The sequence below is a fragment of the Capricornis sumatraensis genome, chromosome 20 (assembly GCF_032405125.1).
Source record: "Capricornis sumatraensis isolate serow.1 chromosome 20, serow.2, whole genome shotgun sequence".
In the NCBI taxonomy this organism is placed as follows: Eukaryota; Metazoa; Chordata; class Mammalia; order Artiodactyla; family Bovidae; genus Capricornis; species Capricornis sumatraensis.
The window spans coordinates 58322488-58345233 of NC_091088.1; the positions used below are offsets into that span (position 1 = coordinate 58322488).

At 60.5% G+C, this 22746-nt stretch overlaps 2 protein-coding genes and 1 non-coding gene across 3 annotated transcripts; 2 read left to right on the forward strand and 1 right to left on the reverse strand.

The window, feature by feature from the left end:
- The first annotated feature begins 805 nt into the window (after positions 1 to 805).
- On the forward strand, positions 806 to 5421 carry KLC3 (kinesin light chain 3). The gene is made up of 12 exons (XM_068992462.1): positions 806 to 1063; positions 1569 to 1799; positions 2101 to 2170; positions 2601 to 2820; positions 3197 to 3284; positions 3362 to 3463; positions 3740 to 3913; positions 4499 to 4589; positions 4664 to 4704; positions 4790 to 4896; positions 5037 to 5100; positions 5350 to 5421. Exons 1-12 carry the CDS (start codon positions 806 to 808, stop codon positions 5419 to 5421), a joined length of 1518 nt encoding a protein of 505 aa, XP_068848563.1.
- On the reverse strand, positions 5241 to 21548 carry ERCC2 (ERCC excision repair 2, TFIIH core complex helicase subunit). The gene is made up of 23 exons (XM_068992461.1): positions 21533 to 21548; positions 21118 to 21217; positions 19106 to 19183; positions 18961 to 19023; positions 18669 to 18782; positions 16346 to 16462; positions 16147 to 16263; positions 15705 to 15828; positions 15518 to 15614; positions 15300 to 15433; positions 15022 to 15190; positions 12962 to 13080; positions 10576 to 10645; positions 10416 to 10485; positions 10228 to 10329; positions 9181 to 9244; positions 8562 to 8683; positions 7095 to 7187; positions 6925 to 6997; positions 6648 to 6718; positions 6412 to 6555; positions 6163 to 6306; positions 5241 to 5774 (listed from the first exon to the last, which is right to left on the reverse strand). The coding sequence occupies exons 1-23, from the start codon at positions 21535 to 21537 to the stop codon at positions 5682 to 5684; spliced, it is 2283 nt and encodes a 760-aa protein (XP_068848562.1). The 5' UTR covers positions 21538 to 21548; the 3' UTR covers positions 5241 to 5681.
- TRNAG-GCC (transfer RNA glycine (anticodon GCC)) lies at positions 19360 to 19431 on the forward strand. The gene has a single exon. It is a non-coding gene; the product is annotated as a tRNA-Gly (tRNA).
- Positions 21549 to 22746: the final 1198 nt, after the last annotated feature.

The following is a 22746-nucleotide window of genomic DNA, read 5'->3' on the forward strand; positions in this document are numbered from 1 at the left end:
TGTGAGACCCCCCCCACCCATTACCATCTGGGACTCAGACCCTCAGCTGTCACATGGCCCGTGTGACACCCCTGGGCCATGCCTGCCACACGTGTGTTCCAGCACGCCTTGGGCTGGCCGGGCCTGTCTGCAGTGGAGAGGGGAGCTGGTTTCCTCTGGTCTGTCAGCTCCTCAGGTCCCCAGGAGTTGCCACATGTGGGGACCCTCCCTGACCTCCCCAGTACCCAGGCCTCCTCGGCTTCCCGCACCCCGTGGCCCTCTCCTCTGCCCCACCCCACCCCCAGTGGTCTGACTGGTTCCCAACAAAAACACCCTGAGACTGAGCTCACGGAGAGGCTGCCGCCTCCACACGTCCCGCCCCACACGCCCAGCAGGGGAGGGCACCTCCGTCCGGTCACACAGCCGGGCCGGCCGGGCTGGGGGATCCGGGGTCCTTGGGGTCGGGAGGGCTGACCAGGTGAGCTGAGGGCAGGTGGGCGGCCGTGGGATGGCTGCTTGGCTGTCTGGGTTAATTCCACACCGGGAAGGTTTGGGAGTTGTCCTCGGGGCCGGGCCCCGGGGCTGAGGACAGGCGAAGGAGACCAGAAAGTTTCCAGCTACAGGCTCGCCAGGATGGGCGTGGGACAGGTTGCCGGCTGCAGTGAGCAAAGCATGGAGGCAGAGGGTTGGCTGGGATGGGCAGATGGGGCAATGGCTGGGAGGGGATGTGTGGCCCAGTGACGCGGAGACCGAGGGGTGGGCTTGCCTGGCCCCGGCAGTGACCACCAACCCCCCACCCCGGTCCTGGTCCCCCCCAGGAGCAGCCATGTCCGTGCAGGTGGCGGCTCCGGGAGGCGTGGGGCTCGGCCCGGAGCGCCCAAGCCCCGAGGAGCTGGTGCGGCAGACGCGACAAGTGGTGAAGGGGCTGGAGGCCCTGCGGGCAGAGCACCGGGGCCTGGCTGGGCACCTGGCGGAGGCCCTGGCGGCCCAGGGCCCGGCGGCTGGCCTGGAGCTGCTGGAGGAGAAGCAGCAGGTGGTGAGCCACTCGCTGGAGGCCATCGAGCTGGGGCTGGGCGAGGCCCAGGTAGGTATGAGGGGCGCACTGTCTGCAGGGGTGTGGCTCAGGCCTGGGGGGTCGCCCAGGGGTGAGGGGCCAGGCGTGCTGGGGGGTGGTCTGGGCAAAGGGGGGCCTAGGGGCACCTGGCCCGGGACAGGGAGCCTCCAGTCCCGAGATGGGATCCCTAGCCTGCAGTTGTAGGGGGTTTCCTTCTGTGTGGCAGGGATTCCTGAACCAGGTGGGGTTCTTCCATAGAAGGGTGGGTGCTGGGCAGACTTCCGGGTTGCCCGGGTGGGATATGACGTGTCCCTGTGTGTGATCTGTGTGTCTGGGTGAAACGGGAGGGAGGGGTCCCCCTGGCAGGATCGGGGTGTGGCCCTGGGACTCGCTGAGCATCCCTGGAGCCACATCGGAGAGCTGTATGTAATCTGGGGCACCCTGGCTCTATTTGAGGCCCTGGGCTGGGTGGGGGCCGTCTGGCAGGGTGGGGGCCGGGCGTCTGACTCGCCGCCCCCTGCCCACCCCCTGGCAGGTGCTGCTGGCACTGTCGGCACATGTGGGTGCGCTGGAGGCGGAGAAGCAGCGGCTGCGGGCGCAGGCCCGGCGGCTGGCCCAGGAGAACGCGTGGCTGCGGGAGGAGCTGGAGGAGACGCAGCGGCGGCTGCGGGCCAGCGAGGAGGCCGTGGCCCAGCTGGAGGAGGAGAAGAGCCACCTGGAGTTCCTGGGGCAGCTGCGGCAGTACGACCCGCCCGCAGAGAGCCAGGTGCAGCCGGGCTGGCAAGGCGGGGGCCCCCAAAGGACCCCTTGTCCCTCTGCAGAGCCCCCGCCTTCAAAGGTTCCCTGGCCCCCCTGGAACCTCTGAAGAACCCACCACAGATCCCAGATCTACTGGAACTTACTCAGAAGCCTGCCCCACGCCCAGCTGCCCCAGAAAGCCCCAGGATGCTCCCAAGCCCTCAGGAGACCCTTGCCCACCACCTCCCTCAAGCCCTGGGGTTCAGGACCCCGTCTCAGAATCAGACTCCCAAGCCCCGTGACACCCTACTTTCCTCCTCTCTCTGCAGCAGCCTGAGTCCCCCCCTCGCAGGGACAGCGTGGCCTCCCTGTTCCCTAGTGAGGAGGAGGAGCGGAGAGGTGGGTGCAGCCTCAGCCATGGAGGATGGGAGGCCGAGGCTGGGGAGAGCGCATCTGAGTCGCTGGACCCCGAGGTCTCTGGGGAGGATGAGGCAGCTCAGGGCCAGGTGTCAGGAGGGTGAAGCAGGTGGCTGTGTGTGTGTGTGTAGGGGGGCGGGTAACAGGGCAGGTGAGGCTGGAAAAGCTGGAAACCAGGCCTGTCATGGCGACCACAGCTCCAGGAACCAGGCGGCTCCCGCGCGTCCATCCCACAGGCCAGGCCCCCTGCTGCGGGCCAGTGAGATGGCTGGGATTCCCATCTCGGGAGCCAGTGCAGGGGCCCGCGGTCCCAGGGACCAGCAGTGGCTTTGGGGAGGGCATGTGTCCCCTGGTGTGTGGGCTGGGGCAGCAGGAGGCCTGCAGTGACTCGGTGCCCCGCACGCACCCCCAGGTCCTGAGGCAGCGGGGGCCGCGGCAGCCCAGCAGGGTGGCTACGAGATTCCAGCCCGCCTCCGGACCCTGCACAACCTGGTGATCCAGTACGCGGGCCAGGGCCGCTACGAGGTGGCCGTGCCGCTGTGCCGCCAGGCCCTGGAGGACCTGGAGCGGAGCTCAGGCCACTGCCACCCCGACGTGGCCACCATGCTCAACATCCTGGCGCTGGTGTACCGGTGGGTGCCGCCACCGCTGAAGGGCAGAGGGAGGGACGTTGTTGGGCAGAAGTGGGGGGCCCTTGTGTCCTGCTCTACAGCACAGGGTACCTTCAGGGGTGGGGCGGAAGGGGATGGAGATCTGGGGAGACCACAGAGACCTGGGCAGAGAGGAGTTGGCGTGGGCGAGACCCCCAACAGAGTAGGGCGGAGGCCTGGGGCGGCAGAGGCTTGGCACCCACCTGGGGGCATGCAGGGACCCTGTGCTAGATCTGGGAGGGGTGGGGACACCCAGAAGGGACCCCTGGGGGACGCCACCCATGCTCAGCCCAGCCCAGGGCCCCAGCCCAGGGCCCCGGCCCCGGCCTAACCGCCTCCCCCCGGGGCTGCTCCACAGAGACCAGAACAAGTACAAAGAGGCCACAGACCTCCTCCACGATGCCCTGCAGATCCGGGAGCAGACGCTGGGCCCCGAGCACCCTGCAGTGAGTGGGGGCCCGGGAGGGAGGGCGGGGGGCTGTAGGCTGGGCGCCCCTCCCCTGACCCCCTCCTGACCCCCCAGGTGGCCGCCACCCTCAACAACCTGGCTGTCCTCTACGGGAAGCGCGGGCGTTACCGAGAGGCAGAGCCCCTGTGCCAGCGTGCCCTGGAGATCCGGGAGAAGGTACTGCCCGGCCTGGCTCCCGTGGGGCCCCGTCCCACATGGGCCTTCCCCTGACTCTGTGGCTCTCGCGTGACCCTGATTTGTTTTTGTGACCCCAGACCTTTTGTGCCCTTCCCATGTGATGTTGTGAACCTAGAACCAATTTGAACCTGGAGTTCCCAGTCCCCTGACTCACCACCCTTGACTCGAGCTACCAACTCATGAGCCTCGTCATGATGGCTGCTGGCAACACGTGGCCCGCCAACCCCAGATGACTTGTGAACCCATGACCCCTAGGTCCTGGGTGCCGACCACCCGGATGTGGCCAAGCAGCTCAACAACCTGGCCCTGCTCTGCCAGAACCAGGGCAAGTTCGAGGAGGTGGAGCGGCACTACGCCCGGGCCCTGAGCATTTACGAGGCCCTGGGCGGGCCCCATGACCCCAACGTGGCCAAGACCAAGAACAACCTGGTGAGGGCACCTGGGGGCGCGGCAGTCTCGGTCTTGAGGCCCCAGCACCAGGCGAGCACCCATTGCTTGACGGGGGCCCCATCTCTGCCCAGCCCTTGAGGGTGCCCCACGGGGCTGGGCTTCCACACCAGTGAGGCTTGCCAGCTCAGAGGATGTGGAAGGGTCGGGAAACTGACAGGTTGGTGGGGGCCAGAGAACTGCTCCAGGCAGAGAGGCGGCCGGAGACACTGGCCGGGAGCAGAGAGCATTTGTTGAGCCAGGCCCCCTTCTCAGGACTTTCCCTGGACCGTTTCAAGGGCCTTGTGAGGGAGGTGCTCCCACTGCCCCATTGTGCAGGTGAGGAAACTGAGGCATAGAGAGGGCTGTCGCCGGCCCACGGTAGACTGGGGAGCAGGCCCCTGCTCCGAGCCAGCAGGGCACCTGCCCTGTGGGAAGCAGTGGGCTCGAGCTCCAAGCCCACTCTGCGGTCGGCTGAGGGCCTGGAGTGCGGGGAGAGGCCGGGCCGCTTCCTGGGGGGCCGGGAAGGAGGTGCCGGGTGCGGCGCTTAGATGAGCCAGGATCAGCCAGGCCATGCCCTCCCCGCAGGCCTCAGCCTACCTGAAGCAGAACAAGTACCAGCAGGCAGAAGAGCTGTACAAAGAGATCCTCCGCAGGGAGGCCCTGCCCGCCCCGCTCGGTGAGCCCCCGGCCCCTCCCCTGCCCCGGGGGCTGCTCAGCGTTCCCCCCCACAATGTCCCCATCTGTCCCCAGGAGCCCCCAACACAGGCACCACTAGTGACGCACAGCAGCAGGTGAGGAGGGCTTTGTGCGGGCTCCCGGGGGAAGGGCGACCTGGGTGGCAGGGGAGGCTGACCGGCGCCCCGGCGCCCTCCCCAGACCCTTCGTCGGAGCAGCTCCTTCTCTAAGCTCCGGGAGTCCATCCGGCGCGGAAGCGAGAAGCTGGTCTCCCGGCTCCGAGGCGAGGGGGCGGCAGGGGCGACCGGGTGAGTCCGCCCCTTTCCCCCTGTCCTGCTTGAGGACCATGCTTGGCTCCCGCCTCCCCTGCGACACAAACTGTCAGGCCCGGTGCCCGAGTCTCCCTGGGTGGGAGCCAGACTCACTGCCACGCCCCAATCCTGGGCAGGATGAAGAGGGCCATGTCACTCAGCATGCTGAACACGGATGGCTCGAGGACGCCCGAGAACCAGGTGAGGGGACCCCTGATCGGGTGGGACAGGCCCAGAGGCTGGGGGAAGAGCTGTACAAAGAGCTGGCATTGGTCAGGCTGGCATTGGAATGGACCCCCACACATGAGCACGATGGGTTTTATTTGGGTAGATGCAGGGGGATGGAGGGGTTGGAGTTGGGTAGGGACAGGAAGATGGGCCGGCGGCATAGCCCCGCTGGGCAGGGGCAGCCCCGTGTCCTGCCCTCAGCTGCTCCGTGCCTGTCCCCAGTTCCCCAGGCAGCACCTGAGCGAGGCCTCGCGGACCCTCAGCACCAGCACCCAGGACCTGGGCCCCCGCTAGAGGCGACAGGACCACGTGGCTGCGGCTTCTCAGGAGGAGCGGGAGGGGTGGGCAAGGGGAGGGAGTCCTCTCCTCTCCCTGATGGCTCCCCACGGCTCTGGCCTCCCTGAGCTCCACTCCTGAGATTAAAGGCTATAGATCTGGCAGCTAGAAGGTCTCCCTGAGGTGTCCTGTGGGGACCTCCAGGCCCCTCCCGGAGGCCCCTCCGAGCACCGGGACCAAGGCCGGCTAAGACTTGGGCGTCACGGCCCCGCCTGGTGCTACAGCTGCTGGGCAATCTGCTCGATCCTCCGCAGAGTCTCCTCCGACTCCAGCTGCTCCAGGCTGAGCAGGGACAGGCCCAGCTGGTCCTCCTGGGAGTGAGAAGAAGGGGTGTCAGCTGGCCTACATCCCCCCACAGGGCTCAGTAGTGACAGGAGGCGCCACCCAGGGGCCCAGGACAGGATGCTTGAACTAGAAATGCCCAGTCAACTCGGGTCATCCCGTCCCTGTGAACGGAAGACGGGCCCAGGGAGGGAGGTGGCAGAGCGCCAGGTCTGAGCCAGAGAGGACTGGCCTTCCACAGCCCCCACGAGCAGCTCGGGGCACCCACTGGGGACACACTGGCATCAGGAGCCCTCAGCTCTCCCCCAGCTGCCAGGCACGGGCTGGGGGGTGGCACGCACACAAACCTCCTTCTGGGGCAGGCTGGGGTTGGGGCTCGGGAAGAAAGCCCAGGGCTCTTCCCAGAAGAGGGCTCACCCGGTGGAAGGGCTGTGCCATCTGCCTCAGGAAGTACTTGGCGACCTGGACCCCCTCGTCGACGGTCAGGTTGAGGTTGGCGTCCGTGAGGTGCTCCTGGATCCACCGGGGCAGCTTCCCTCGCTTGTCAGCCCGAGCAAACCGCTGGTGGTGGTGGGGGGCGGGGTGTCAGGACCCTGGTGGGAGAGCCCAGCCACCCACAGCCTGGCCCTCCCCCTCTGGTTGGCGGGGGCCCCGATCCCACCGCACCTTGTCGGCAAAGACCATCAGGCCATAGTCCGTCTTGCCCCTGATGGCCCGACCCACACACTGGGCAGCATGGCGCATGGCATCAAAGGTGAGAAAGTCGTTTTCACGAATCTGGAACTGGTCCCGAAGGTATTCCAGCCGTGCCTGTGGGTGCAGAGATGGGGGCCAGGGCCATTTCTCACACTAGCCCCAGGGGAGGCCTTCACGTCCGTCCGCCTGCCCCCGGCGAGGCTCACCTTGAGAATGCGGCTCTGGGTGTAGACGTAGGGCACCCCGAACATGATGACGGCCCGCCCGTAGTGGTGCACTGCGGGGCGAGGGGGAGTGAGAGAGGGCTGACTGCGCAGAGCCCAGGTGCTCTTGCCGTCAGAGGGGGTCCCCGAGGGCCCTACTGGGCACCCAGGGATGGAGGGAAGGGGAGGCCCCTGTGTGTCCAAGATGGTGGGTGGGTGGGTGAGGTCCCCTCGGGGAACAGAAACGGCCACACGGGCAGGGAGGGCCAAGTCCACTCACCAAAGTCGATTCCCTCGGACACCTTGCCTCGGGCCACTGAGAGCAGGATGGCACCGCGGCCGTTCTCACAGGCCTGGGGAGGGAAGGCCAGGACACAGACACGTTACCAGGGAGCTGTGCCGCCTCTGGCCCCTCTCCGCCCAGACTCCCCTTGTCCCCCCAGTACCCACCTCCTGGTACTTCTCCAGGGCAACACTGGTCTCAGCCCCATCCTGGGTCTCGATGAAGAGCAGCTTGTTCCTCTGGATGTTCTCCAGGATGCCCTTCAGGGAGGACAAGGGGAGGTCAGGATGTGGGCGGTGGACGGTGGGTTCAAGGACGGGGGTGTCCTGCTTAAACTCAGCTCTGCCACTGACTCTGGGGCGACAGGCCACCCTGTCCCCTGGCCTCAGCCTGCCCTCTGGGGACCGGGGGAGGGTGGTGGCAGGGTCCAGCCTCACTTCTTTGGAAAACCCTGTGATCCCCGGAGGGAACCAATCCCCATCTTCTGGACAAGTGGGGCAGGCAGGTGGCCCGGGTGACCAATCAGGATGCTCCACCCCCAGCTTGTGATTGGTGGGCAGGCTGAGGTAGGCCAGGCAGAGCCAATCAGAGGCTGCCTTGAGCGTTCACATTTGACACTGAAATAGATGCATGGTTCTGATGAAGGACAGATGTGTGACAGACCAGAGAGATAACACAGAGGGTCCAGAATAGCCCCCAACAAAGATATCCGTCACCTGTGCCACTCAGTGTGGTGGGGGGAGCTCGTTTCAGCAAATGGGCCTGGAGCAACAGATTTCCAAATGGGGAAACAATGAACCTTGACTTATATCCTACACAAAGGTGAATCCGTGGTATCTCACAGAGCTTAGATGTGAAAGTTAAGACTACAAAACTTCTAGACGGAAGCACAGGAGACCATCTCTGTGACCCTAGGGTAGACAGAGGTTTCCTAACTAGGACACAAAAGACACTGAGGACGTGGGGCCAAGTGGCTGACACTGTGCGGAAAGAGCCTGAGGACGAGACCGAGGTCTTGCCTTTGTGCATGACATTCCCACACACGCTGGTGTTAGCCACGTTGACTTGTCTCACCCCAAAGAAGCGCTTGCTCTAACTTACCCGAGAGCTGGGCTCATGGCACAGAATCATATCCTATCGGGGCCAGTGCCCAGCTGTGGTGAGCCCCATCTCCAGAATGCCCCATGACCTCACCCACACAGTCCCCAGAAGGGACTCCTCCAGGATCTTTGCCCCGAGTCTCTGTTCAGCCTTAATTCTCTGGAACCTTTAACGGCACAGCACCCCACTACACTCACGCCTGCTACCCAGTGTCTCCACACCACACCATACGAGCTGGAGGGACAGCTGGGGGTAACCAGGAGGGAACCAGGAAGCCCTCAGGTGGGGTGTGGTCAGCCCTCCTGAGGGGCACGCCTCTGAGGAAGGGGCCCAGTGAGGCCGCTGATGTCCTCGTTCTTAACCTGGATGTGGGGGCACAGTGAACACAGTTCTTTAAACTGCCCTCTGCGTTTTATACGCTGTCTTGTCACTTGCAATACACATCACCATTTAAAACACAAGAGGAAAGAAGCCAACAGAGGAACGAGCTGAGAGCTCAGAGGGTCCGAGCGCGGGGCCAGAGGCGGGCGTACCTGCTCGTACCAGGAGGCCACGGTGCTCTCCATGTATTGGTAGCTGGTGAAGAAGGCCACGATGCCGTCAGGGACCACAGCGGACATCTCCAGCAGGAGATTCCCGTAGTTCCGGATCACCGCTACGAGGGCGAGAGGTCAGACCGTCTCCTGGCCTGGGTCCTCCTCCCCACTCCCCATCAGAGCTTTCTTGTCTGAAACTTGGGGTTCCTAGAAACCCCACTGCCAGCTGTTCACACGCATCCCAATTCTCCTTCCAGACTCATGGGAGGACTGCCCCTTGACCCACCAGTTAGGTGTGGCCATGTGACTTGCCACGGCCAGTGAAGAAAGGGCCGTGTCACTTCCAGGCGAGGAGCTTTACGAGCCAGTACACAACCCACCAGGACCCCTCCCGTCCCACCTCGCCAGCGCAGGGATGTGTCCGATGGTGGAGGTTCCCAGAAGGGAGAGGTTCGTGGCAGGCCCCCACCAACCCACAGCGGCACGCAGCACAGGCAAGAAGCAACCTCTGTGTGAAGCCACTTCGACTTGTTACTGCGTCCAGGACCCGGTTCATGCTGACCAACCCACCTCCCCTCCTGGGACCCACACAGACCACCCGCTGTGGGAACCATACCAATATCTTCCCGGGTCTCAAACTTGGAGCTGATGGCTACCTGGTCGTTGCCACGGCCGATGATCTGGAGAGCGCGAGAGGTTGTGATGAGCATGCTGCAGCAGCCGCCCCGGTGTGCCCGCGGGCTGCAGGCTAGCGCTGCTGTATGCTTTCTATAGACACAGCGTCACCGAGTGAACCCTCAGCTACCCTCTTATCTGCAGGCTGCAGATGAGTGACCTCAGGCTCACAGAGGGCGAGTCGCCCGCCCAGGGTCACCCGGCAGATAGACAACAGAGATGGAACTGACCCCAGGTCTGTCCGTGTGTCTCACCAGCAAGGACCCTCTAGTCTGCCCCAGCCTCCAGACAGGTGGTTCCAGGAAGCTGCCCCTCATGCCACTGGCAAAATCACAAAAGCACTGTGTGGTGGAGGGTCCTTACCAGCCCACAAGCCCTGAAGGGCAGCTCCGAAAGCCAAAACACTCAGGAAACTCCAGGTGCTTAAGTCTGGCACAAACTCATTTGGTAGCAAGAATTGCCCTGCACGGAGCCTGTTCAGTGTGCTGACGGATCTCCCTTGGTCTGACTCATCAGAATGTTTGCTCAAATATGATTTTCACTAGAGGGATTTGCTCAGACCCCTTGGGAGTGTTTCAAGTCTGGAAAATTCTCAACTCTAAAACACATCTGCCCAGCGACTTCAGAAATGGGACCGAAGGCCCATGTTACGAGGTTCATTTCAAAGAGAAGAGGACTGAGGCCGAGTGGCAGGGTCACTTAGCAAGGTCACTGCCAGATGACAGGCCAGGTAAAACCCCGTTAACCAAGTAGCAGGCCCTGGGCCATGAAAGCCTGTCACACTCACTGTCTCACTAAATCCCCTCAGCCACCCTGGGAGATCAGAGAGGGGGTGTTCCCATTTCACAGATGAGAAAACCGAGGCTCGGGGAGTCAAACTCAAGCCCAGGTCTGTCAGAACCCAGAATCCGTGCCCTCAGCTGCCTGAGCAGCAGAGAGGAAGGGCGGCCCTCATCCTACCACCCTCTCCGCCACCTCCCCCACGTACCATGGGGCAGAGGCAGACCCGGGCCAACGTCATGGTGAAGGTCGCCATGGTGACGGGGTGGAAGTCCAGGATCTTGGGGTAGATGTCCAGTGGGGACAGTGTCTACAGCGGGGACAGCAGAGGGATCTCAGCAGGACTGGGCAGGAGCCCCCCGGGGAGGGCTGGAGGCCAGAAGGGAGGGTCCTCACCCCGGATGTGATGATGACGGACTGGAAGCGCTCGAACACGGGTTTGATGGCCAGTGAGGCGTCCATGCAGCTGTGGGGAGCAGACCGGGGTGGTTAGGGCCAGGCTGCGGGGGCCAGGGCCCTGTGGTCCGCTGACATCCCCCCTGGAGTGGGATCTCACCTGAAGTGCAGGATGGGGTTGGCAATGGTCGGGGTCCTGTCGTCAAAGGGCTCGATGATGATGGTGAAACCTACAGGGGGCCGGCGGGATTCCTTGAGGGCCAGGCATGACTCCGCCCACTCGGCCACGACCCCCCACTTTCTCCCTCCACTCCACTCCCCCTCCCCTCACGTTCCTCAGTGAATGCCACCAGCCATCAGAAGCCCAACGCTACAACCCAGGCCCCTGAGTCCAATATATACCCCAACCTGCCCACCCCTTCCTTGGGCCGACACCTGTGTGAATGTTCACAGAGGACCCTGAGCCGGGCACCAAAGGCTCACCCCTCACCCTCCGGGGCCCACAGGGGCCCACCACGCCCCTCCAGCCAAAGCCTCCAGCCTTCTCCCACCAGTTTTTGTCTGAGCGGTCAGGAGGCTGGTCAGCTCTCCTCCAAAGTCCAGCTGCCCTCTGAGCGCTTCCCTGGCCCCGCCCAGACCGGCCGCCATCACCCCCTGCCTGGCCCACTGCAGTCGCTCCTCATCCCCGCTCCCTTCACAGCGGCCAGAGGATCCTTGAACTCGAGTCAGGCCACATCCCTCCCTGCTCAGAAGCCCCCAGGGCTCCCCACGACCCTCCCAGGGTCCAGAACTGTCGGGGGGATCCTGCCACCCCAGCCCCCTTCCCTCTGTGCTCACGGGCTTCCTGCCTGACTTTCAAAACCACCAGGGTCACACACACAAAAGAACACCCCCACCAGAGTCATTCCACCCCAGGGCCTCTGCACGTGCCCCACTGTCTGAAAAGCTTCCTGAGGCGGCTGGCTCCTGGTCATTCAGAACCCAGCTCAAATGTCAGCTCCTCAGGAAAGCCGCCCTGGTCACCGCAGACACTGTGTGCATGGTCCAACACAGTGCCATGTTTGTGTCTCGTGAAAACTATCACTTTCTGGAATTATCTTCCGTACCTACATTTACATCTTTGCTACCTGTCTTCCCTGCTAGAATTTAAGTTCTGGGAGGTCAGGAATGAGGTCTTTCATGGTTCCTGCCATCTCCCCAGGGCTGGGCCTGGCCCATTTATGGAGCAAATAAATGAATGAACGCATCCGCATAATCAATTTCACTTAGCAAAGATGTTTTTAAAAATATCATCATGTTCTCTGTGCCAAGCCCTGGACTGGGAACATAGCAGTGACTGAGACAACCCTGACCTCGCCCTCTCAGGACTCACAGTCCAAGGACAGGGACACAGAGCTGTCCCCAGAGTGACCACTCTGAGTGGGAAGGCTGGGACAGGGGAGCCTAAAGGAGAGGGCCTGGCCCAGCCTCGGAGCCAGAGGAGCTTCCTGGAGGAGGAGGAGACGTCTCTCCTGAGCCAAGAACTGAAGGGTGACGGGGAAGACAGTTGGGAAGATGGGGAAAGCTGTTCCAGGTACAAGAATGTGAGGTGTCGGCAGATGGAGAAGTGGGGAAGAGAGGAGGACAGACAGACCAAGAGGGAGGATGGGATGGACAGAGGGACAGAGGCAGAAAGAAGATTCCAGTGGCACTTGCTGCCCATCGGCGCTGGGGTGGGGACGGGCTATCTTCCTGCCAAGGCCGGGCCCGCCCGCGGGCCGTCAGACAGGCTGACCTAGTTTGCTGGATAGAGGAGTAATCCCCGGGGATGAGACTGAGCCCTTGGCAGCTTAAAGCTGATGAGTGGGGGGCAGAATGCTCCCCTGTACCCTCCCAGCAGGCTGGAAATCTGAGCGTCCTCCCCCCAAGGCCCCGCACGACCAGGCACCAAGTCGCGGCCTCGTCACCTCCCACGACTCTCCCCCGCACCCCTCCCGCCCTGGCCCAGCCTCTGCCAGAAGAGTCCTCTAAAGTGCAATCTGCCCCTACCTCTCCCTGTTCAGAACCTGCCACGGCTCCCCAGTGCCACTGGGAGCATGACCACCCCCCCACATGCCCCCCGGGGTGAGCGGACCCTGCAGAATCTCTCCTTCCTCGTCTCACGCCACTGCCCACCCCCACCCACCTCCATCTGCAGCCAGAGAGAGCCTTTACAAATAATCACCTGAGCACAGGGCTCACTCACTCAAGGGCTGTTCGTGGCTCCCCACTGCCCTCAAAATAAGGCCCAGAGCACTTCCCTGGTGGTCCAGGGGCTAAAACCCTGCACTCCCAACACCGGGGGCCTGGGTTCGATCCCTGGTCAGGGAACTAGATCCCACATGCCGCAACTAAAGATCCTGCACGTCACAACTAAGACTGGCGTGGCTAATAAATTTTAAAACAAATAAATAAAGTCCAAACTCCAGAGCCCAGCCTGTCCAAGTCCCAGGGGCTACCCTCTAGGCCCTGCCGGATCCCAATTCCAGCTGCTGGGGGCCGGCAGAGGCAGGAAGAGGCGAGCTTACCCTTCGCGTAGGTGCTGACAAGCGTGGCGAAGTTAGCGAGGAGGGTGAGTGGGGAGAAGTCAGTGAGGTCCGAGATCTCCAAGGTGTGCAAGAGGGAGCGGAGGCGCTCGGCGCAGAACCTGGTGGGGTGGGGGGCGGGCAGGTGAGGGAGGTGATGGCTGCAGGCTGGACAGCCCCCTCGTCACCGTGCTCACATGCCGTCTTCCCAGCCGCCTGGCAGCTCTGGGAGGTCAGGGTCTGGGTCACTCTGTGTCCCCACCTTGTACCACTGCCCATCACAGGGGGCGCAGCCACAGGAGGGCACACAGAGCAATAATCTCACAGCCCAGAGTCACCACCCAAATTCTTAGACTGTGAGGAATCTGCCGGTAAGGCAGGAGACCCTTCCTGGGTCGGGAAGACTCCCTGGAGAAGGGCATGGCAATCCACTCCAGTATTCTCACCTGGAGAATCCCATGGACAGAGGAGCCTGGTGGGCTACAGTCCAGGGGGTCACACAGAGTCAGACATGACTGAGCAACTAACACTCCAGAGTCACACAGTCCTGTCACATGAGGTAACGCTCTCATACACAGGTTCTCAATCAAAAGGGGCAACCCACAACCATCCCCAGCATCCCACGGTCAGCACGTGAACGCCACACGGCCACAGGGTCACACACTCCCGCCCGGATCTCCACAAGGTCAGTCTCAGCCACAGTCCTCAGTGACACAGCATTAGAGTTCCGCACGCTCCCAGACGATGGCCTCGGTGACGGCTCCTCCCTCACCGAGCCTGACACAGGCTCTATCAACGGCACACAAGCAAGGCCACCCAGCTCGAGGCAGGGACAGGCCGTGTGTGGAGCAGGAGCACCCAGCTTTGGCGCCAGGCAGACGGTCAAGTTTAAAACCTGCCTCCTCGGACTTCCCTGGTGGGCCAGTGGTTAAGACACCCAATGCAGGGGGCCCAGGTTCAAGCCCTGGTCAGGGAACTAGATCCCACATGCTGAGCGGTGTGCCCAAGAAAAATAAGAAATAAAATGAATAAAACCTGTCTCCTGTATGTCCTTTCTTCCAGTCTGCCTATCCCCCAGGCTCGATCAGACGGCCCCTGTGTTCCTGCAGCCTCCAGGACACCCCCCGCCCTGAGCCCTGGACTGACCCTGTCTGGGACGGGTCTGTCTCCCCAACTGGACTGTGAGCCCAGGAGGGCAGGGCCAGGGCCGTCTCCATCATTGTTGTGTCCCCAGCACAGAGCAGGCCCTCGGAACACGGACCCTGTGACTCAGATCCCCTCTGTCCTCACAAGTCTCCTGTGAGGGAAGAAGGGTGAAGCCGCACCAAGGGCTCCCACCTCCTCAGAGGCAGAGCAACCAGGAGCCTCAGAGCCCCACCGGCAGGGCTTCTGGTCACAACCACACACAGTGCCGGGAGGCTTCCCCTCCACGGGACACAGCATCCTCATCGGCAGCACAAGGCGGGGGCGCTGTGTTGCGTCCCCGGGCCGTGGACTGCGAAGCACTCGGCTCGTCATCAGTGCTCTAGACCGGGTGGGTTCCTGGGGTCGCTGCTTTGTCATTAAACCACCACACGAACCCGGGGGTAAAGGGGCTGACCCCCTACCCCTTGCACAAAGGAGGAAACTGAGGTTCAGAGAAGACCAAAGACTGATCCACAGCACAAAGGAAAAGCAGAGAGAGCTCCACCCCCACTCCCGAGCCCCTCATCACTGGCCCTGCCCCCAGACTGCACCTGAGGGGCTGGCTCCTGCCCAGGGGCTGGGGGCCAATGAGAGGCCCTGGCGGGAGGAAACAGGGAGTGAGCATTTTCTCCCAGCTCCCATCCCGCTGGCCCTCATCAGGAGCCCCTCTCCAGGGCCGCTCCCTCCATGGCCTGGAGTGAGAACACCCCTGAGCACTGGCCAGGGCCCTGGGGTCTCGCCCCCGCCCCCCTCTCTCTGCACACAGTCTCCCATCACACTTCCTGAGGTCAGTTCTCTGATCATGGCTACTGACAAGGGCGCCCACCCCACATCCCCACCGGGACCCCTCCCACGCCCAGCCCACGCGGCAGCCGCACCTGAGGGGCTTGCGCTGGATGCAGACGCGCTGGGCCAGGCCGCTGAGGAAGGCGGGCGGGCTCTCCTGGACCACATGCTGCACCCGCAGGCGCCACTTGACGTACTCCAACAGGCGGCGCAGGAAGCCCAGGAAGTGCTCGGCCGTGCGGATGGAGCCGGGCACCGCCTCTGCGGGGAGACCTGCTCAGCCAGGCGCAGGGTGGGGGGCACAGGGGAGGGGAGGGGAGGGGTGGGGAGAGGCGGGGTGGGGAGGCACGGGGGAAGGGGCCCGGCTCACCCTTCAGCACTTCGTCAGGCAGCACCGGGTTGGCCAGGTGGGCATCAGTCTCCCGGGCGGCACTGGCCTCCCGCAGCCCCTCCACCAGGCGGCGGTACTCCTCTCGCAGTCGCTGCTCGTCCGTCTCCTTGATCCTGCGGGGAGTCGGGGTGTGGGAAGAGCTGGGCCACTTGGGGGGCAGGTCAGGCGCCAGGGTCTACGGGCCGGGGCACCCCCACCTGAGCACCGTCTTCTGCAGGGTCTCCAGGTTGGCCTGGCACCGATCCAGGGTGCGGCGGGTGAGGTTGACACTCATGGAGTCGATGCAGACGTTGTCTGGGGGCCGGGAAGAGGGCCGGGCTCAGGCAAGCGGACGCAGCACCAGCGGAGGGGCCGCCTCGCCTCCCCGCCCCACTCTCTGCTCACCGATGTTGTGGGCCTCGTCAAAGACGACCACGGCCTTGCGGGCCAGCTCCTTGGACACCAGGTCGGCAATCTTGGGGTCCAGCAGGTAGTGGTAGCTGTAGACCACCACGTTGGCGTGCAGGATCTGGGGGCCGAGGGGGCAGGGTCACCCCGGCCCGCCTGCCAGCGCCCACCCCCAGGGCCCTGTCACCTGGTGGACTCCACCAGGTCACATCTCTCCCTCCCAGGCCGGGAGAGGTGAGGCAAAGGGAAGGACACAGGCAGGTGGACAGACAGACACAGACATGCAGGCAGAGGCGAGGAACAAACAGAAGTGAAGAGGTAGAGACAGACTGAGGAACAGACACAGGCAGACCAATAGGGGGATCTAGGCAGGCAGACAGGCACACCGACCGGCAGCCTGTAACCCTCCCACCCGCCCGCGGCCCCAGTGCCTCCTCACTGAGTATCGGGCCAGGAAGTACGGGCACCAGCCCTGGCGCCGTCCCACGGCCTTCAGGTCATCCAGGTTGTAGATGCCCGTGGGGAGGGGCACCTGGCGCCCGTGAACATCAAATTCCTGGGGTGAGAGGGTAGCTGGGGGTCAGGGGGGTTGACTGCTGCAACTCGCCCTCCCTCACTCCCCGCTGCCCCACAGGTACCTCGTAGAAGCGGCAGTGGGGCAGGCTGGAGTCCCGCTGGTACTGCGCCCGCACGTATGAGGCCGTGAGGCTGTGGCATTTCCCGTCCACGTCCTTCCCAAAGCGCAGGGGTGTCACCTGCAGGCCAGGGAGCATCTTAGCACCGGGACAGGCCAAGAACCCTGAGCACGCCTGGAACCCGGGGCTGAACACCTGACGGCTGGTGGGTGGGAGGTCATCCTTTGAGATGACCAGGGTGGGACTTGGGCAAAACTTGTCCTGAACCTGCTTCGTGATTAAACAGTTAAGACACCTGCAAACTTACTGCAAGGATGCAAGAGTGGCCCAACCGTTGGGCTCTTATTCTTTTTAAAATGTTAAACCCTAAGACTTCCCTGGTGGTCTAGTGGATAAGAATCCGCCTGCCAATGCAGGGGGACACAGGCTTGATCCCTGATCCGGGAATAGCCCACATGCCGCGGAGCAACTAAGACCGTGTGCCACACTACTGAGCCCACGAGCCTAGAGCCTGCCCTCTGCCACAAGAGATGCCACCACGACGAGAAGCACGCACCGCAACAAGAGGAGGCCCTGCTCGCTGCAGCTAGAGAGTCTGTGCACAGCAGTGAAAGCCCAACACGGCCAAAAATAAATAAAAAAACGAACAAAACATTAAGCCTCGTGCAATGTCAGTTACACCTCAGTTTTTGTTTTTGTTTTTAACATTAAGGCTTGAAGAACCTTCAGCATATAGATTACACTTTATCTTTTAAAATGCTACAACAGCCAGAAACCTTGGCAAGGTCTGAGAACTAGAGGACGTTCTGATCACAGTTTGAGACCTTCCTTGGCCCTGCCCTGCTCCGAACCCTCCAAGGCTGTTGGTGGCATCATCACAGCCCAGGGCTGCCCTTCCTCGGAATGAAACCGTTCTTTCCCCAGAGTGAGGGCTCTGAGGCTGTGGGCCCTCCCTCTCCCATTTCATCAGTGACAAAGACTGCTGCTTCTTTCTCTTTCTTTACATTTTATTATTACTTTTAACAAGCAATACAGGCATTTCCGTGGTGATCCAGTGGTGAAGATTCTGCACTGCCAATACAGGGGGTGCAGGTTCGATCCCTGGGTGAGGAACTAAGATCCCACATGCCGTGGGGTGAGGCAAAAGATAATAAATAAAAATGGGTGCAAGTGTGTCATATGAGGCATGCAAGGCTAAATGTGTCACAGATGCTCCCACAGAAAAGTATTTTAAAACTCTGAAAACTTTCGCTAGGACTGAAGCAGAGAGATATTAGCAAATCTACTTTGAAACACTCACTTCAGTCCAGACGAAGACTACAGCTATGCTGGTAAGTCCTTCCAAGGCAGCAGGCCCACGGAAGGAAAAAACCGAGATGCAAATATCTGGCGCGAACTTCAGCCTTATCCAGGTCACTATACAGCTCTGGAGACAACTAAGACACTGCCCTGAAGTACAGTATAATACTGCTTATGCCCTTACCACGTTTCCAGAAAACCTACCCCAGCTCATTAACTCTCGACTTCTTACTATCCTAATGGGGACTAGAACCACCCTTTGCACGTGTTCTGGACACACCCATGCAGCGATTTACTAAATGGTGCCTCTTCATTTGTGGCTCTTAAAGTCCTAAGGCAAACTCTTACTTAAAAGCAAGCATCTCAAGGGACTTCTCTGGTGGTCCAGTGGCTAAGACTCCCAGCTCCCAATGCAGGGGGCCCGGGTTCGATTCCTAGTCAGAGAATTAGACCTCACATGCTACAACTAACACCCAGCACAGCTAAGTAAACACATAAATAAATAAAGCGACCTAGCACAGTCGGCCCTCCTGACCTGCAGTTCCCGATCCCACAGATACGAAGCGCCAACTCTACATTACATGACTAATTCATTTCATAGCTAGAAGTCTGTCCTTTTTGACTGCTTCACCCATTTCACCCAGGCCCCACCTCCTTGCCCAATCTTATCAACAATGGTATGAAGCAGGTAATTAATTATCCCCATTTTACAGATAGGCGGACTGAAGCCCAGACAGCAGAAATCACGTATGCAAGAGTATATGGTTAGTACGTTTCAGAATCAGGAAACCAGGCCTGCCAGATTCCAGGAGCTACCTCTTCACCTCTCCCAGGCTGGGGGAAGTGGGAAGGCTCCCCGGAGGAGGTGTGCCTGAGCCATGAGTGATGAGAGAGAAGAGAACTTTGTGCACGGCCCCTGCACATCTCCCTGAGAGGTCTGGTCTGGGTGGGGATCTAGAACCTCCGGTTGGAAGGAAGGGTTTCCTCAACCCTGACACTTAGAGAGAGGGGAGGAATGAGCACTCACCTCGGGATGAATACACAGGTTCTTCCGGGAGCTCAGAGCCAGCCCCAAAAATGGCAGCTTCTCGCCCTCCTGTTTCTCATAGAAGCTGAGTAACTTTCGAAGTTCTTCAATCACCTGTTACAGATGAAGGAGGAGGGAACTGGCCTCAGTGAAAGTCCAAACCCCTGTCCAGGCAGGTTCTAGCCCCTTCCCCAGCTTCCCACTGGGCTCAAAGCTATGGTGGCAACCACCAGGGGGACAGATGGGTTAGGGGAGAGTGAGGGTGGGGGGCCTGGGATAGCCCAGGGCTCACCTTCTCAATCTCAGGCACAGTCCTCGAGCAGTAGATGAGTTTAGTCACCTCCAGGGGATACGCCTGCCGACAACCATGGGCTCAGCCTCGGCCCCCGTCCAGCCTCCTCCTGCTGCCCCCTCCTCGGGCCCAGGGAGTCACTTACCCGCTGGTACGCCATGATCAGGGCCAACAGGGACACTGTCTTCCCAGTGCCTGAGGGCATCTCCAGGACTCCATGACCCTGTTTGTGGTGGGCAGGAGGGACACGACACAGGCGCTCAAAACTCCAGGGACACAAACTCTGGGACCCTCCCCCCAGAATGAAACCATCTTGGAATAACAAGACACAACATAGCAGTTAGAAATCTAGGCCTCAGGGGCAGTGGATCTGAACCCCACTTTTGCCACTCTGGAATCTCCCTGGTGGCTCAGACGGTAAAGCGTCTGCCTGCCGTGCGGGAGACCCAGGTTCGATCCCTGGGTTGGGAAGATCCGCTGGAGAAGGAAATGGCAACCCACTCCAGTAATGTTGCCTGGAAAATTCCATGGACTGAGGAGCCTGGTGGGTTACAGTCCATGGGGTCACAAAGAGTCGGACACGACTGAGCAACTTCACTTTCACTTTGCCACTCTGGTTGAGTGGTCTTAGGCAAGACCTTTCAACCTCTCTGAGGACTCTGTGTCTCTAAAAACTGGCCTACAGTGGTGAAGACTGTGAGCCTTCACTACCAAGGGCCCAGGTTCAAACCCCGGTCAGGGAACTATGATCATGCAAGCCATGCAGTGCAGAAAAAAAAAAAAAAAAAAAAAAGGGGGTTGGGGGTCTAAGAAGCTCTTCCTCATCGCAGGACTATGAGGATTAGGGACAAACTGAAGGCTAAATATTTAGTACAATATCTGATTTGTATGTATGCTAAGTCCCTTCAGTCATGTCCCTTTGCGACCCCATGACTATAGGACTATAGCCCGCAAGGCTCCTCTGTCCACGGGGTTCTCCAGGCAAGAATACTGGAGTGGGTTGCCATGCCCTTCTCCAGAGGATCTTCCCAACCCAGGAATCTCCTGCATTGCAGGCAGATTCTTTACCGTCTGCACTACCAGGGAAGTTCTATCTGATATGTAGGACCCTTCTCTTTTAACCTAGCACAGCACTTACCTCTGTGCCTGGCACTATTACTAAGTGTCTTACATCAGAGTATCTCAGCCTCGACTCTCCTGACATTTGGAGGCCGGATACCATATGATTGTGGGGTCTGTCCCCCACTGCAGCAGCAAATGTGGCCTCTACGTACTAGATGCCAGTTGCACCCCTCCTCCACTAGTATTGACAACTGGGAATGTCTCCACACTTTACTGAATGTCCTCCGGGGGTCAAAATGGTCCCCAGTTGAGAACTTCTGCCTTACTTAGTGAATTAACCCCTGCAGCCCTCATTAATGTGAAAGTGAAAGTAGTGAAAGTGTTAGTCACTCAGTCCTGTCCAAGTCTTTGCAACCCCATGGACTGTAACCTTCCAAGCTCCTCTGCCCATGGAATTCTCCAGGCAAGAATACTGGAGTGGGTTGCCTTTCTCTTCTCCAGGGGATCTTCCCCACCCAGGGATCGAATCCCGGCCTCTTGCATTGCAGGTAGATTCTTTACCATCTGAGCCACCTGGGAAGCCCCATATTAAGCTGAGGTAGGTACTATTACTATGGCTATTTACCAAAGTGAAGACTGCAGACGGGAGATTAAGTGATTTACCCAAGGACACACTACTGTGGGTAGCCAATTCCTGAGTCTCTATATGCCTAAGCCTACCACGGAGCAGTTCAGCCTTTGATAAAGGTCAGCTGATGCTATTTTTAATTACTATTATTTGAGATACCAAGTTTGGCAGCGGGGGCTATCACAAGGACATCAGATTTCTAAACTCTAGACCAGAGGTCCCCAACCTCCAGGATCTAATGCCTGATGATATGAGGCCTAATGATCGAATGTCTGATAGACCCGATGTAATAATAATAGAAATAAAATGCACAAAAATGAGTTTGAATCCCTCCGTCCGCAAATTGACTTCTCCAAAACTGGTCTTTGGTGCCAAAAAGGTTGGGGACCGCTGCAATCTCAGTCTTAAAGGAGCGTGTTGATCAGCCCCACCTCTCAGGTGGGCAGCGGCGGGCCCGGCCCACCCACCTTGGCATCCAGCGTGCGTTTCAGCTCCAGCATGTACGAGAACTGCTCCGGGTAGATGTAGTCGTAGGGGAAGTAGACCAGCAGCCCGTCCACGTTGAGCCTGGCGGCGGGGGCTGCCGGATCAGTCCCCCGTCCCCTCAGCCCCTCTCCAGCCCCCACACTCCCCTGCCGCCGGGCCGGGAGCGGTTGCCCGCCGAGCACCGGCCGGCTGGTCCGTCCCGCACATCCCCCCGGTTCTCTAGCAGCCTCCAGGTCCCTTCGGCATTCCCTCGCTGGCCCTCCCCGCAGCTATCCCCACCCCAGCGCGGCAGCCTCCCTTCGCTCCGCCGGGACCCGAGGCCTGACCACGCGTCCCCGCATCTTCCGGACCCCCACTCCCGCTCGCTAGCCGCGAACCCGGGACTCCCCCTCTCACTTCATGGCGCCGGTCGCGGTTTGGAGCGGCGTCGGCCCGCCTCCCTTATGAATATTCAGGAAAGACAGGCTCCTCAGGGTATCCTCGAGGCGCTGCCCCACCTTCTTCGCGAAGCCATTGGCTGAACCTGCCCGTCACTCCCCATTGGAGTGACGTCAGGAGGCACAGTGCGCGTGCGCACGGCAATTTGCGGGAGGCGGGTTCCGGGGTAGGTGTGGCCGGAGGCATCGCGGAGGATCGCCGAGTACCAAGAAGGAAACGCTGATGGAAGAGAACTGAGAGAATCGATCTCATTCGCTGGGATTCGATCTTCCCGCGTCTGTCCAGATTACCTGAGCAGGGGATGCATACTCAATTTTATTCTATTATATTCTTGGTTTTAAGAGGTACACCTCCCTTCCCCCTCAACTTCAATAAAGTAACTAAGTCTACAATGGGAGACCCCAGAGAGGGTCAGAGCCTGGGGGATCATAGAGGGCTTCCTGGGAATCTTCGCAACCCAGGGGCCGAATCTAGGTCTCCCGCATTGCAGGCGGATTCTTTACCATCTGAGCCACCAGGGATGCCCTGTGCTGTACATAGTCGCTCAGTCGTATCGGACTCTTCGCGACTCCGTGCACTGTAACCCACCAGGCTCCTCTGTTCATGGGATTCTGCAGGCAGGAGCTCCCAATTATCATGTCCCGTGTATTTGCGCTTCCTGATTTCCGATGCACGCAGTAGTAACCGCAGTTTGCAGCAAGCAGAAGCGAGCAGAAGCTGGGAACAAGAGCTTAGTTCCTGATCAGGAACTTAACCTCTGGATCTCAGAGGCCAGAGGCTAGGACCTGGATTCCCAGTCGTTGCCTGCCGCGTTAAGAAAAAATTCGGGGGAGGAGACAGAAGGTAAAGAGAAAAGTAAAAAGTTTATTGGAAAAGAAGAATACATGTGGAAAGACGCAGGGGCAAACTCTGGGGTTACACCTTTAGGAAGTTTAAATCTGTTGTAAGGGGGCAGTTTTCCAGATCTTGGTCTTCCTTCAGGCCAGTCATCTTGCTTTGTCCCCCCTCCCTCCCCTGAGGTGCCCACTCAACCCTCAGCCAAGATGAATCTGGAGGTGAAGTCATCTGGGACCAGCAAGCCGCATTATGGCCTGGAATTAGCGTGGTGTGTCTCCCTTGTCCCAGAAAGGGTGAGGGAGGGGAGCGGAGAGCCCTTAATCCTTTACTCAAAC

Excerpts from the sequence above, each read along its gene's own strand:
- KLC3 (XM_068992462.1), top strand. The coding sequence starts at position 806 with ATGTCCGTGCAGGTGGCGGCTCCGGGAGGCGTGGGGCTCGGCCCGGAG. Across the intron at positions 1,064-1,568 it reads TGGGGCTGGGCGAGGCCCAG|GTGCTGCTGGCACTGTCGGC; the intron begins GTAGGTATGAGG and ends ACCCCCTGGCAG. Across the intron at positions 3,285-3,361 it reads TGGGCCCCGAGCACCCTGCA|GTGGCCGCCACCCTCAACAA; the intron begins GTGAGTGGGGGC and ends CTGACCCCCCAG.
- ERCC2 (XM_068992461.1), bottom strand. Across the intron at positions 6,307-6,411 it reads TGATGGTCTTTGCCGACAAG|CGGTTTGCTCGGGCTGACAA; the intron begins GTGCGGTGGGAT and ends CACCACCACCAG. Across the intron at positions 5,775-6,162 it reads TGGCACAGCCCTTCCACCGG|GAGGACCAGCTGGGCCTGTC; the intron begins GTGAGCCCTCTT and ends TCTCACTCCCAG.